Below are 12,246 nucleotides of genomic sequence, written 5' to 3'. Positions count from 1 at the left end.
TTTCACCGTCGTCGATCATGATGATGATGACGATGACGACGACGACGACGACGACGATGATGATGATGATGATGATGACATATGACATACGACAATGAACATAGACAAGTGTATAATGTATGCATGTATGCATGCATGCATGTAGTATTACATATGTCGAGCGAGATGCAAATAAAGGACCATATGTGCACGCGACGTCTGTGCAAACAATTAAGATAGCGAATGAGCGAGGAATGCTCTATGGCGACAGAAGAGAGAGAGAGAGAGAGAAGAGCTCGTTTCCTTTTTTGTATTCTTAAGGAAGATACCAATGCGACCTATATCGATATGTTTCTTCCTATAATAAAGAAGAACAAAAAGAAATAATCATAAAAAAAAAGAAAAAGAATGTAGGACTTGCAACATGATTTTGTAACATGATTTTTTGTAAACACGTTTGATTATTATTTTTGTATAGTAGATAAAAAAGAATGTGGAATATAATATTTATTTTGTATGAAAAAAAATATATATATACACATTTATAAAAATATATATATATATATATACGTATATAAATTAAAAATAGATGTAAATTAAAAATAATACATTTTTCATTTATATGAGATAGGTGCATACGTAAATAAAAAAAGTGCATATATTCTCTCTCTCTCTCTCTCTCTTTCTCTTTCTCTCTTTCTCTGTTTCTCTTCTTTCTTTTTGTTCCTTTCCACTTCTCGTCTACTTCATTAAAATTTGATAGAAATCTTTATTTAATGGAAATTTATATCGCGCTTTGAACGCGAGCATTGTTGTAGAAAACTCGTAGAGGGATGAAGTGAGAAAGAGAGGGAGGAAGGGAGAGAGGTTTAGGTCGCGGTGCAACAACAACGAAATTGAGAAATTTGCCAGTAAATTCTTCAAACGTTACCAACAACTACTACGGCTTCTCGTTTACAGTTACTCGCATTATTCTCCGGTTACAAAGCGGTTTTCACGTAAAAAAAAAAAGAAAGAAAAAACATACTAATCCCTAGAAGAAGCCGTTGATCGAATTTCATGGTGGTTTATTCCTTCACGTACTCCGATACAGTTCCACAGTTTGATACTCCATTTGCAATTACGCTATATTATAATCCGACGTTAAAAAAAATTTCTTTTTTCTATCTACGATCTACGAAACATTTTTTAAAAGAAACTACTATGACGAAGTCATTCGTGTTACGAAATTAGAAAAAAAAAAGAGAAGAAAAGAGAATGGAAAAAAGAATTAAAATAAAGAAAGAAACTTAAAGATTCAATGTTGAAGAATAGAAAAGAAAAAAGAAAAGAAGTGAAAAGAAAAATTTTCCTCGATCGATTATAAATATAAATGAAAGAAAGATCAGTGAAATCTATAGGTATAGACTGCGAGACTCCTATCCGTTGCCTATTTTCTATTGCGAAACTTTCAACGGCACACACGGATTCTAACAGCCTTGAGACAGCCTTGTCTTGTCCGAATACAACTTATAACCCGTAGTTCAGTTCTAACTATACGTCTAACTATAATATAATATATAACAGGGTCCGCGCGTTAGTGAAAGTTCTCGGACAAGAGGATTACCAATTTATTCTTCCTGTTACAACTATTTTTAGTATGTGTATTTATGTATTTTTAGTATATGTATTTTTAGTATATGTGTATATATATATATGTAATCATAGTAATAGAATCATATTTCAATAATATTTTCAGTAATATGATTACCAAAAAGATATTTGTTTACGAAAGAAAAAGAAAAAAATAAAAAAGAAAGAGAGAGAGAGAGAGAGAGAGAGAGAGAGAGAGAGAGAGAGAGAGAGAGAGAGAGAGAGAGAGAATAATATTTTTCATTCCGCTTACATCAACTTATCCTTTTCATATATTATTGTTATTGTTATTGTTATTATATTTGAAGAAAAAAAAAAAACAGGAAAACTATAGTACGATATCGTAACAACCGGAAATCACGTGGAAGCTATTTTCGAGCTATAACCGAAGTGGCTAATTTAGAACATAAGCAAACCACTCGTGATAATATTGATAATAGACAAAAGATAGGACACAAGCATTTTGATAATAATCACGATATAGTGCTAGTAGCTTCGAGTACACTAATTATTCTCCTCCACTTTTTTATTTTTTTTTTTTATTTTTTTTTTCTCTTCCCCCTTTTTTTCTTTCAACAACGATTATCTCGTTATCGTAATTATTTATCTATTCTCTTTACTTGTACAATTTTCATACATTTTTTAATCGCAAACATATTTTATGTGTGTATATGTGTGTGTGTGTGTATACATATATATTTTTCTTGGTATTCTTGTGATGTCGCTTGGTTTCTCGCGCGCGTGTCTCTCTCGCTTTATCTACGCTTAGACCAGCCATACTTTTAGAATCTGATCGTTTAAAGGTCACTTCAAAGCGGTTCCCCGCTATAATGAGCGTAATGGAGCTTTATGAATAGCGCCTAATCGTACCGAGGACACGACGCAGCTGTCCTTTCAACCATCAACATTACATTCCTACCTTTTTACAAAGCATTTAGTTATGTTTATTTACATTATTTTCTTCTTTCATCGATTGATTTATTTATTTTTTCTTTTCATTCGACGCGGTTTCATTCGTTTCAAAGGAACGCTTGTATTTGTCTCTAATCGTTCCTACGCATGTAACATTACTTTTATTGTAACATATTAAATAGAATTTCTTCTAAGAATTGATTTATTTTTTATACATATATAATATAAATACTACGTGCTATAATATATAAATATAAAATATTGATTAATCAGAAGAAAAAAAGCGCTGAAGAATACTTTTAGATATAGATCGAAAAAAATTTCTTATCGAGATGTTCCAAATAAAAATAAAAAAAAAATAAAAGAATAGAAAACAATGACAAAGAAAAAGAAGAAAAAAAGAATGTCTTCGAAAGATGATGGAATAAAATAAGTAAGAAAAAAAAAGAAAGAAATTTATTTACATTCTTTTTTTTTCTTCTTAACTTCCGGTTTTTCTAATACTCCGGAGGGTAGTCTCCGTTACGATGGCCTGCCTGTTGGACACGCGAACGATTTTCCGACGACGAGAGCACCGTTGCAAAGCGACTCCCTCGACGCACGTGTCTCGCCTATTGATAAATCGATAGCATTTCTTCAAACGTAGATACATACATAGATAGATGTCAGTATATATCATCTGTATGTGTGTGTACGTTATATATGTATGTATGTATGTATGTACGTACGTATGTATTGCGCGCAGGATGCGTGTTTTGAAATATGGTTGCTACGAAACACCCACGATCCCAATCAAACATAAAAATAGGTTTTCCTTTCACAAGGGGTTGTTGACACGTGTTCCATGGTTGACGTCCATGGTACTCGAATTGAGAGATTGTCTCCCATTTTATTTTTCCTTTCTTTTATTTTTTATTTTATATATATATTTTTTTGTTTTATTTTTGTCAAAGTTAGTTAGGTGTCTGATAGAACGCCAAAGGATAACTCTGGCTCTGGTACGGATTTATTGTCATTTTCGAAGTAGAACTGTGTTTAACGTCGTATGAGATTTTTAAATGATAAACAAGCAGTTGTTTTTCTTTTCTTTTCTTTTTTTTTGTATAATTAAATAAGAGCGACAATAAAAGTCTATTTATTAATTTAATTATCTTGACTTACATAGTTGTTATATATATGTATGATTTTTTATATTGCAATATTTTTTATATTGTCTATCGACGTATTATGTTGATATTTTCTGGAATTATATTAGCGATTCGAAATGATATCGTACTTACGTATAGTTGATCCTTTTTGTATGGATCCAAAAGTATGGATTATAATGTAAGAGTCAGCCATTCACTAAGATTTGAATATTTCTTGTTTCGTAATCCAACAGCTGGATGTCTCGTCACGTTTCCCTATCCTATCAGAAATCTTTTATGTTTGATCCAGTTTAGTCTTTCTCATCTGCCGAAGCTCTCCCTATATAACAGATTCTGAAAATATCTTTTCACCGAGAGAAATCGAAAGTCTTCCCTTGAGATCTAAATGTATATTATTCTTATCAACATTCAAACACATATCAATCGGGTTTAATTATTTAGATACTTTTGCGGAACGTCCGTATCATTTTTATTTTTCAAATGCAACGCGATCCGTTCGCGTTATGTTATGTCTCTAATAGAAAATCTTGAAATAATAAGATAACAAAAATAAACTTGGGAAAGGGAATCAAATGGCATGGAGTGTGATATTCGAGAAAATTTATTTCTAGATGGTTAGCCTTTGGTTAAGGTAAAAACTTGAGTCATATTTTACATTGGCTAGATCTCTCGTAGAGAGTATACATCCCTAGTATCGTAAATGTCATCGATGTCGAGAACCCTTTCATCTTATCATCATAAAGAAACTCTAAGTTTCGACGTTGGCGTCTGGTTTAACTAAAGGGAATGTTGAAAGGGAATACGTTTGAAAAAAAAAAAAAAGAAAAATTGGAAGAGTTGGTCTATGAAATTTTCTTTCTTTTTTTTTTCTTTCTTTTCTGACCTTTTCTTTTTTTCTTTTCTAATACGATCATTACCACTACTTCGTTAATTTCTCTCTCTCTCTCTCTCTTTTTTTTCCTTTTAACAACGAAACGAAAATCGATATAATTGCGAAGCGAATTGAGATAAATACTTTTGTATTTGTTCGATCGATTAATATCTTGGCAATGACGTCATATCTCATAATCTTATTTGTAGAGAAGAAGTTCAGGAGCATACAGTCAGGTGGAACGCCAAGTTCGAGTTCTGTTGTAAAATGAGTGCGAATGCGTCTACCGGTGTTCTCGATCCTTGCATCTTAAGGATATCAGTGAGGAAGGTAAGTGGGAGGGATCGTTAAAAGTTAAGGATCCTTTTAGTTAGGATGTTTATATATATATATATATATATATATATATATATATATATATGTATGTATACGTACACATATATCAAGGGTATTTCTTTGGATCCCATAGGAATTGAAGGGAGGCAGGTCCTTCCAGAGGCTAGGATTTACCGATCTGAACCTCGCCGAATTCGCAGGAGCTGGTCTCTGTCGAAGGAGGTGTCTCCTTGAAGGCTATGACGCGAGACATCGCCAGGATAATTCTATGCTGAGAGTAGCTATTAAGATGAACATACGTTCCGGGGATATACTCTTTAAAGTGTGAGTTTCATACTCGTTTATGATACCAGCATACTTTATAATTTCTTTTTATCTTCTTTTTTTATATCATTCTCTTTCTCTCTCTCTCTCTCTCTCTCTCTCTTTCTCTTTCTCTCTATCTATCTATCTATTTTTCTTTTTTCTTTTTTTCTTTCTTTCTTTCTTTCTTTTTTTTTTCTCATTGTCATTATATCATCGCGATCACGATTAATTTTTTAATAGGTTAAGGTGAATCGTTATTACTGTTGCAGACCTTCGCCATCGTTAAAACAGACTCAACTAGCAGTTCCTGGCGTCCCTGGAGTACCAGGAGTTACAGCCGACGAGGTGACCGTTGAAAGATGTAGCAACCGAGAAGATTACGTGTCCAGTGGCTCGTTGGCTGGTAGTATAGCTAGCGCAAGCAGTGGTTTTGGTAGTCTTCCGAAGAAAAGGCCAGCACTTTTCTCATCCGGTAAATATATTAAGTTTTGTTTTCCCCATCGACGAAAAAGATATTAGAAAAAAAAAGAAGAAAAGAAAAAAAGAAAGGAAGGAAGAAGAAAAAGAAAACAAGAGATTCAACGTCGAGCTCCGTCGACAAATTTTTCAAACAGAGAGATACATTATTATTATTTTTATTATTATTATTATTATTATTATTATTACTATCATGTTATTATTATATATTATATATTATTATATCATCGTTTATAGAGACGATCGTTTAAAACGACATTTCTGATAGTTTATTTTTTTTCTCTCGTTGATCCGTTTTTAGAACTACTCAGTGGGACGGAAACGTACGATCCCATGACCCTAAGCGAGATCGTACCTTCGGCACTTCCGGTGGTTGAGGCATTGACAGAAGCGCACACAGAATCAGGCCATTCGAGGAATAGCAGCAATACCAGTCAACTGAGCAAGGGATCGGGATACGGATCCCTTAACTCGCACAGTCAGCACAGTAGACAGAGCAGTAGTGGTGACAGTGGCCATATTAGGTAAAAAAATAAATAAATAAATAAAAAAATAAAAAAAAAGAAAACGTGGAATACAAACGAAAGATATATAGGGGAGAATAATAGAAAAGGAGAAAGAAAAAAAAAGAAATTGTGAAATTTTTATTCTGATGAAAGAAAGTGAATACTAGAACGTAAAAAAAAATATCCTTATCGATAACGAAGTAAAGTAGAAATTGAGTAGGAATTATCGATCGAAGATTATTAACATATTTAAAAAAAAATTCTTTTCTTTTTTTTATTATTTTTTTTTTTGCTTCGATGTAGTTATTCGATAATAACATATATGAATTATAACAACGTCTATACGTCAGGCTCGCCTTATTATTTTTAATATGGGTTAATAAGCATAAAACGCATGGCGTCGGGTGAGGGAAGGGAGTTTGGATGTTCTTCGTAAGAGATTTACATAGAATAAAAAAAAAAAGAGAAGAAGATATTTAATTTGCCACACGACCTAACGCATTGCCTGCTAGATAACACGTGTCATGTATATTTCTTTTTCTTTTTTCATTTTTTTTTCTTACTTACTTTTTTCTTTCTTCTTTTTTAATTTTCTGTTTTCTTTTCTTCTTTACACACACACACATACGTACACACGCACACACGTACACACACATATATTTCTTTTCAACGCGAGCATATAAAAAATTCAATACTAAACATTTCTCTTCATTAACAAACTAATATTCAGCGGGCTGCGATTAGATTTAAAAATAACTCATCTAATATTCGAATTAATCCCTCAAAAAGGCTTTGTCGATGATGCTCTTGAGCTATCATTGCTACGATACGATTCATCGTGATTCATATATTGATAATAATTATTTAAAGGCATGAAGGTGGATATAATATCATCGACGCGTTCATATATGCGTACGCTTACTTACAGAATAATTCAAAGCAAACACGAATCTCTAATCGGAATCGAGGAACCGAGGAAGGTCCTGTCTTTATATGTATTTTTATTTTCTCATACATGCATATATTATTTATACGTACATATATATATATATATATATATATATATATATATATTTGTAAATATTTTTTTTTCTTTTTAATCACTTTTCTTCTTATTCTTTTTTTTTATTTTTATTCTTCTTCTTCTTCTCCTTTTTCTTCTTCTTCTTCTTCTTATTCTTCTTCTTCTTCCTGTTAATGAGACCCTAGAGATCTTTTATATATATTTATATATATGTCCTCTTTATTTATTTTATCTTTTTTTTTTTTTTGTTAATTATTATCTCTCACTTAATTTTCTGCCCAGCTTTACTTTACATTTTATCTATTAATCTATTTATCTTTTTCTCCCATTTCTCCCACGCGTTTAATCTAACCATAAATCTTAAATATTAGTTTTATGATTTATGTATGCATGCTTGAAGAAGAAAGAAAAGAAAAAGAGGAAAAAAGGAAATGAAGGAAACAAAAAATTTGTGTTGTGATCTTTATAGGTCACCCTCCTGGCCGGTATGGGCACCACGTATCCCGAATCATTCCCAAAATCCTTGTAATTTTCCAAATGCGCGGCCTGAAACATCCTTCGAACCAAGGCCACCGTCACCAACATCGTCAATGATGCTCGTTGATCCAAGAGTCAGATTCTGGTCGACGTCTAGTCCTCTTTCCTCTCGGATAACGAGAAACGGTACGGAAAATCGTAGGAACACGACTACTACGGTTACGACGGTTACTACAACAAAATCGATGACAGTGATGCCTGAGACAACGACGATAACTATTACAACTCAAACGAGAGAAACTAAAAATGTCGAGGCAGCTGTCAATCCTAATGTTCAATTTCCTAATTTGGATCTAACGGAATCAAGCTCACAAAGAAATGGAGTTATAAGAAATCGGACGAGTTCTATTTTATCGAACGACCATTACGAAGAGACAACTACTGGACCTAGCACTGCTGTATTTAGGGTACCCGGACCCCATGACGTGCCGCGACACTCGCGAAAAAATTATGAAAGAAATAGTTTCGAGGCACGTAACGAACGTAATAGCTTATCGAACTTAGGACAATATAACAGGAACGAACAACAAATTATAAGTCAGGTGATCGTACCAAACGCAAAACCGAGAATTGGTCAGCCCGGTTGGCGTGGTATATCGAAAACCTGTGATTGCATAGAAAAGGGAAAAACTAGTCCAGTTTTGCGATTGGTAGATCAGGCCAGGGCCGTATCCTCTCCCGATCCTCTCCATAGGCCTGATAATCCTAGAGCATCCCTACGCTCCGCGACGACGGCTCAAACCCTCAGGTAGGTTTCTCTCGTTCATCATTTCGACAGTTTCTTTTTTTTATTTTCTTTTATTTTTACTTTTTTTTTTTCTTTATTTTTTTACTTCTTTCTCTTTTTTTCTTTGAACTTTCTATCTGTTTCTCTCTCTCTCTCTCTCTCTCTCTCTCTCTCTCTCTCTCTCTCTCTGTCTCTCTCTTTCTCTTTTTCTTTCATTTTCATTTATAATCATCGTTATCATTATCATCATCGAGCAACCCCTTCGAGACGATTCTATGAATAGATCGAACATTTTACGTTCTTCTGATATTGGTTTATCTTTCTTTTTATTTTTTTTTAATTTTTTATTTAATTATTTTTTTTTTTTTACCTTTCGACGTTCATACGATCGAGGTCAGAGATTTTAAATATAATTCAATTCGTGGGATCAGGATATAAAAAAATTATTGAAAGTACAAAATGAAATAATATATCCGAAGGATTTGGAAAAATTGCATGTTACGATATTGGAGACGAGTCGATTGATTAAGGGATTCGATCAGCTGCTTTTCCTTTGTCCTCGCTCTTGCTTTAGTTTTTCTACCCCCGGTTTCTCCCTCGTCACACATATACACACATATACGTTATCCACCCATCCATTCCTTTTGGGTTATTGGTTTATTTTTGATAAGGGTGATGAACGTGTGGTAGTATGTCGACTAACATTTAATCAAACTATAGTGATCCACAGCTGGGGGAAGCTTTTTTATAGACGTAGAGAAAAAGAGAGAGAGAGAGAGAGAGAGACAGACAGAACAATTCATCCATGAGACTAATACGAAAATTCCTAAACAAAGTGATCACCCACACATCAATTCATTTTGGATATATATATATATCTTACTAATCTTATCTTATCAAGCAGACATTACGAAAATCGTCAAATTATAGGAAGAACATCCTGCTCGTGCTCTGTCGATCCATGATCAACGGTATAAGATCGAGCTCGATCATCGTATTTTCTACTTGCTTTTAAATACAAGTGTAGATTGTTTACGCATACATAACTCAGTGTTATCATTGTCGTTATCGTGCTAGCAAAAACAAGGAATATAACAATCACAACAACAACAAACAACCAGAACAAACAATCAGAACAAGATTATTGGGTTTACGTGAAAAGTATGCTTGAAAAGTATCGCTAAGAAAAATTATACAAATAAAAGAGAAAAAGAGAGAAAAAAAAAGAAAGGTGAAAGAACCGCAAGCTTTGCTTACAGTTCTGGATGGCTTTGTCAATCCTTGCAGGGGTATCGGCGGAGGTCACCGGAAGTTGCTGGACGGGGCGGGGGGCAAGCTGGCTACGGTCGCCACCAGCCCAGCGGACTCCGAGGAGTCCTCCTTAGGGGTACCGGAAGTCGCTCCACCAAGCTCGCAGCACCGAAACAGCATAACCCCACCGTCAGTCCATGCTTTCGTCTTATCTGCCTATTTTCCTTCCTGATAACACGCCATATAATTATATTGATAATATTTTCTCTTGATAATAATATCTTATTCCTCGTCGTTACAATCGTTCTTGCTTTTGCTTGGCTTGCATAATTTTTAAATATAACTAAACAATATATCTCTTTTTTTTCTTTTTTTTTTTTCTTTTTATATTTTTTTTTTATTCTAAGGCCTGTTCAATATGTTTCATAGTGTTCAATACGTTTCAAGAGTTCTATGTTTTTTCCTTGATGGCGATTTTTCTATACCATTTTTTTTCTCTTTTTTTTTCTCTTTTTTTTGTGTTTCACATATTGATCAGGACAATTGTTGGGTCGATTAGTTTTAGGGGTATGCCTGATTTTTTCACAGTTTTGCATGTATTCTTAACTTTTTTTTTCTTTTTTCTTTTTTTTTTTTTTGCTTTCATCACCACTCGATCACCGCTTTGCAAATTAACAGACACACTCGTTATTGTCAATGTTTACTGGCATGGAAATAATGAAATCGTATTTATATATCCTTGATTCGACTACCATGCACACGTCGTTTCCCTCGCATCGTTTTTTTTTAGAGAATTATATTTAATCACATATATTATTTTTATTCTTATTCTTATTATTATTATTATGTATACGTGTATACACATTCAATCGTCTCGAATATCACGGCTGCACGATTACCGTTGTTTTATTTATTTTTTCTTTTTTTTTTTTTCTTTTAAATTGACTTATCTCTGTATTATTTTATTTTCTATTTTATTTATTTCATTTCTATTTTATATTCCTACGATCAATCGCGTCGATTTATCTCACGTACGAGTATAATTATTCGATCACGTTCGATCTCTTTAGCGATTGAAAAAAGAAGAGAATAAAAGAAGGATTTAGAAAAAACAAAATTGAAACAAAAAAAAAATTGCCTTCCATATCATTTTTATTCGTTGTACGTGATATATGTATACGCGAAGATCGATCATTTCATTTTTGATCATCGACGATTCCAAACAGAATTTCGTCGATGTATATATGTATGTATATATGTATACACATATATATATATACACACACATATATTTGAAAAATAAATGACGAAAGAATTTTATTATTATTATTAATAATAATTATTCGTTCGATTACATATACAGAAACCCTTCAGGAGGTTCTGGTTTAAGTGAAACTGGATCATTGGATCGTGCAAAGGCTGCATTGGAACGACGGAAAAAGGCCGAAGATGGTACAGGAAATCCTAGCTTATGCAGGATCGAAGTTACCAGACCTAATCCAGATTCATTGATCGATGAATTAATTAAAGCGACGAATTTGGAACAAACGGATCTCGAAAGTTCCGAGAGTAAGCACGTTACAACTATTTATTTATTATAATTCCAAGTATCTCTAGATGATCCAATTAATCTTCTTCGAGACATTTTAGCCTCGAAGAATAGAATTATATTTTATTCTGGAATTGTAAAAGAACGAGACAAACTTAGAAAACTTTTGTCAGGCGTAAACTTTATAACGATCCCCGTCGTGACGTTTACACGAATATCATACAAATGATATATACGATGAATTATTTTCAAAACGTAAATACTTGCGATATAATTTCACATTGATTTTCTTTCGTTTCATCTTTACTGATACCTTTCATAAAATATTCAAAATTATGATCATATTAATAATAACGTAGACATGTGTATGGGTATAAATCAATGTTAAATATACAAAGGACGAAATCTCTCTAAGATTAATATTATTTTATCAATTTTATATCGAGGTTCTTATATCTTTTTTTTTTTTTTCTTATTCTTGGTTTTTTTTTCCTTCTCTTTCTATCGTTTCTTTTTTTTTTCTTTTTAGCAACCGGTTTGCAGTTGTTCATCGCAAAGGATGGAACAACAGCGTTGGGTAGTCACGAGGTGAAGAGCCAGATGCCTGCGGGTGTGTTCAAGCAGGTGGTGATGGAAGAAAACAATAGGTAACACCAAGCCATCACGTCAAGGCGGCAATACGCTAGACAGGCCAGCACAACGTTCTCATTGGCCTTGGTGCCTGAACTCATCTACGAGGCTTACGAGCCACGGTAGTCATGATGGAGAACGACTTGTTTGTTGGGTCGATTATAAGAAGAAGAAAAAAGAAGGAGAGGAGGAAGAAGAAGAAGAAGAAGAACAACGTCGTCGTAATGGTATCTGATAAAAAATGATCAGACTGTAAGAAACGACAACTTCCATCTAGCGAGAGAAAGAGAGAGAGAGAGAGAGAAAGAAAGGGGGAGGAAGGGAAGGAAAAATATCTCTCTTTGATTTTTGTTGTCTACTG

General features: G+C 33.5%; 1 protein-coding gene across 4 annotated transcripts in view; it reads left to right on the top strand.

Moving 5' to 3' along the window:
* LOC127068156 (uncharacterized) overlaps positions 1–12,246 on the top strand; it is a 42,708-nt gene that overhangs the window by 25,829 nt on the left and 4,633 nt on the right. For 2 of the 4 annotated variants that reach the window (XM_051003911.1, XM_051003909.1), the window contains 8 exons: positions 4,752–4,872; positions 5,012–5,202; positions 5,454–5,656; positions 5,963–6,185; positions 7,661–8,476; positions 9,743–9,895; positions 11,070–11,275; positions 11,785–12,246. The exon at positions 11,785–12,246 is cut by the window's right edge and continues 4,633 nt beyond it. In XM_051003911.1, coding sequence (XP_050859868.1) covers positions 4,810–4,872; positions 5,012–5,202; positions 5,454–5,656; positions 5,963–6,185; positions 7,661–8,476; positions 9,743–9,895; positions 11,070–11,275; positions 11,785–11,906 — 1,977 coding nt within the window. In that variant the 5' untranslated portion in view covers positions 4,752–4,809 and the 3' untranslated portion in view covers positions 11,907–12,246. Of the gene's footprint in view, positions 1–4,751; positions 4,873–5,011; positions 5,203–5,453; positions 5,657–5,962; positions 6,186–7,660; positions 8,477–9,359; positions 9,617–9,742; positions 9,896–11,069; positions 11,276–11,784 lie in introns of those variants that run through there. The other 2 variants (XR_007782857.1, XM_051003910.1) reach the window with 2 other exon arrangements.

Source organism: Vespula vulgaris, chromosome 12 (assembly GCF_905475345.1).
Source record: "Vespula vulgaris chromosome 12, iyVesVulg1.1, whole genome shotgun sequence".
Taxonomy (NCBI): domain Eukaryota; kingdom Metazoa; phylum Arthropoda; class Insecta; order Hymenoptera; family Vespidae; genus Vespula; species Vespula vulgaris.
Note: the sequence above shows the minus strand (reverse complement) of the source record. Positions and strands in the feature narration are given on the sequence as shown.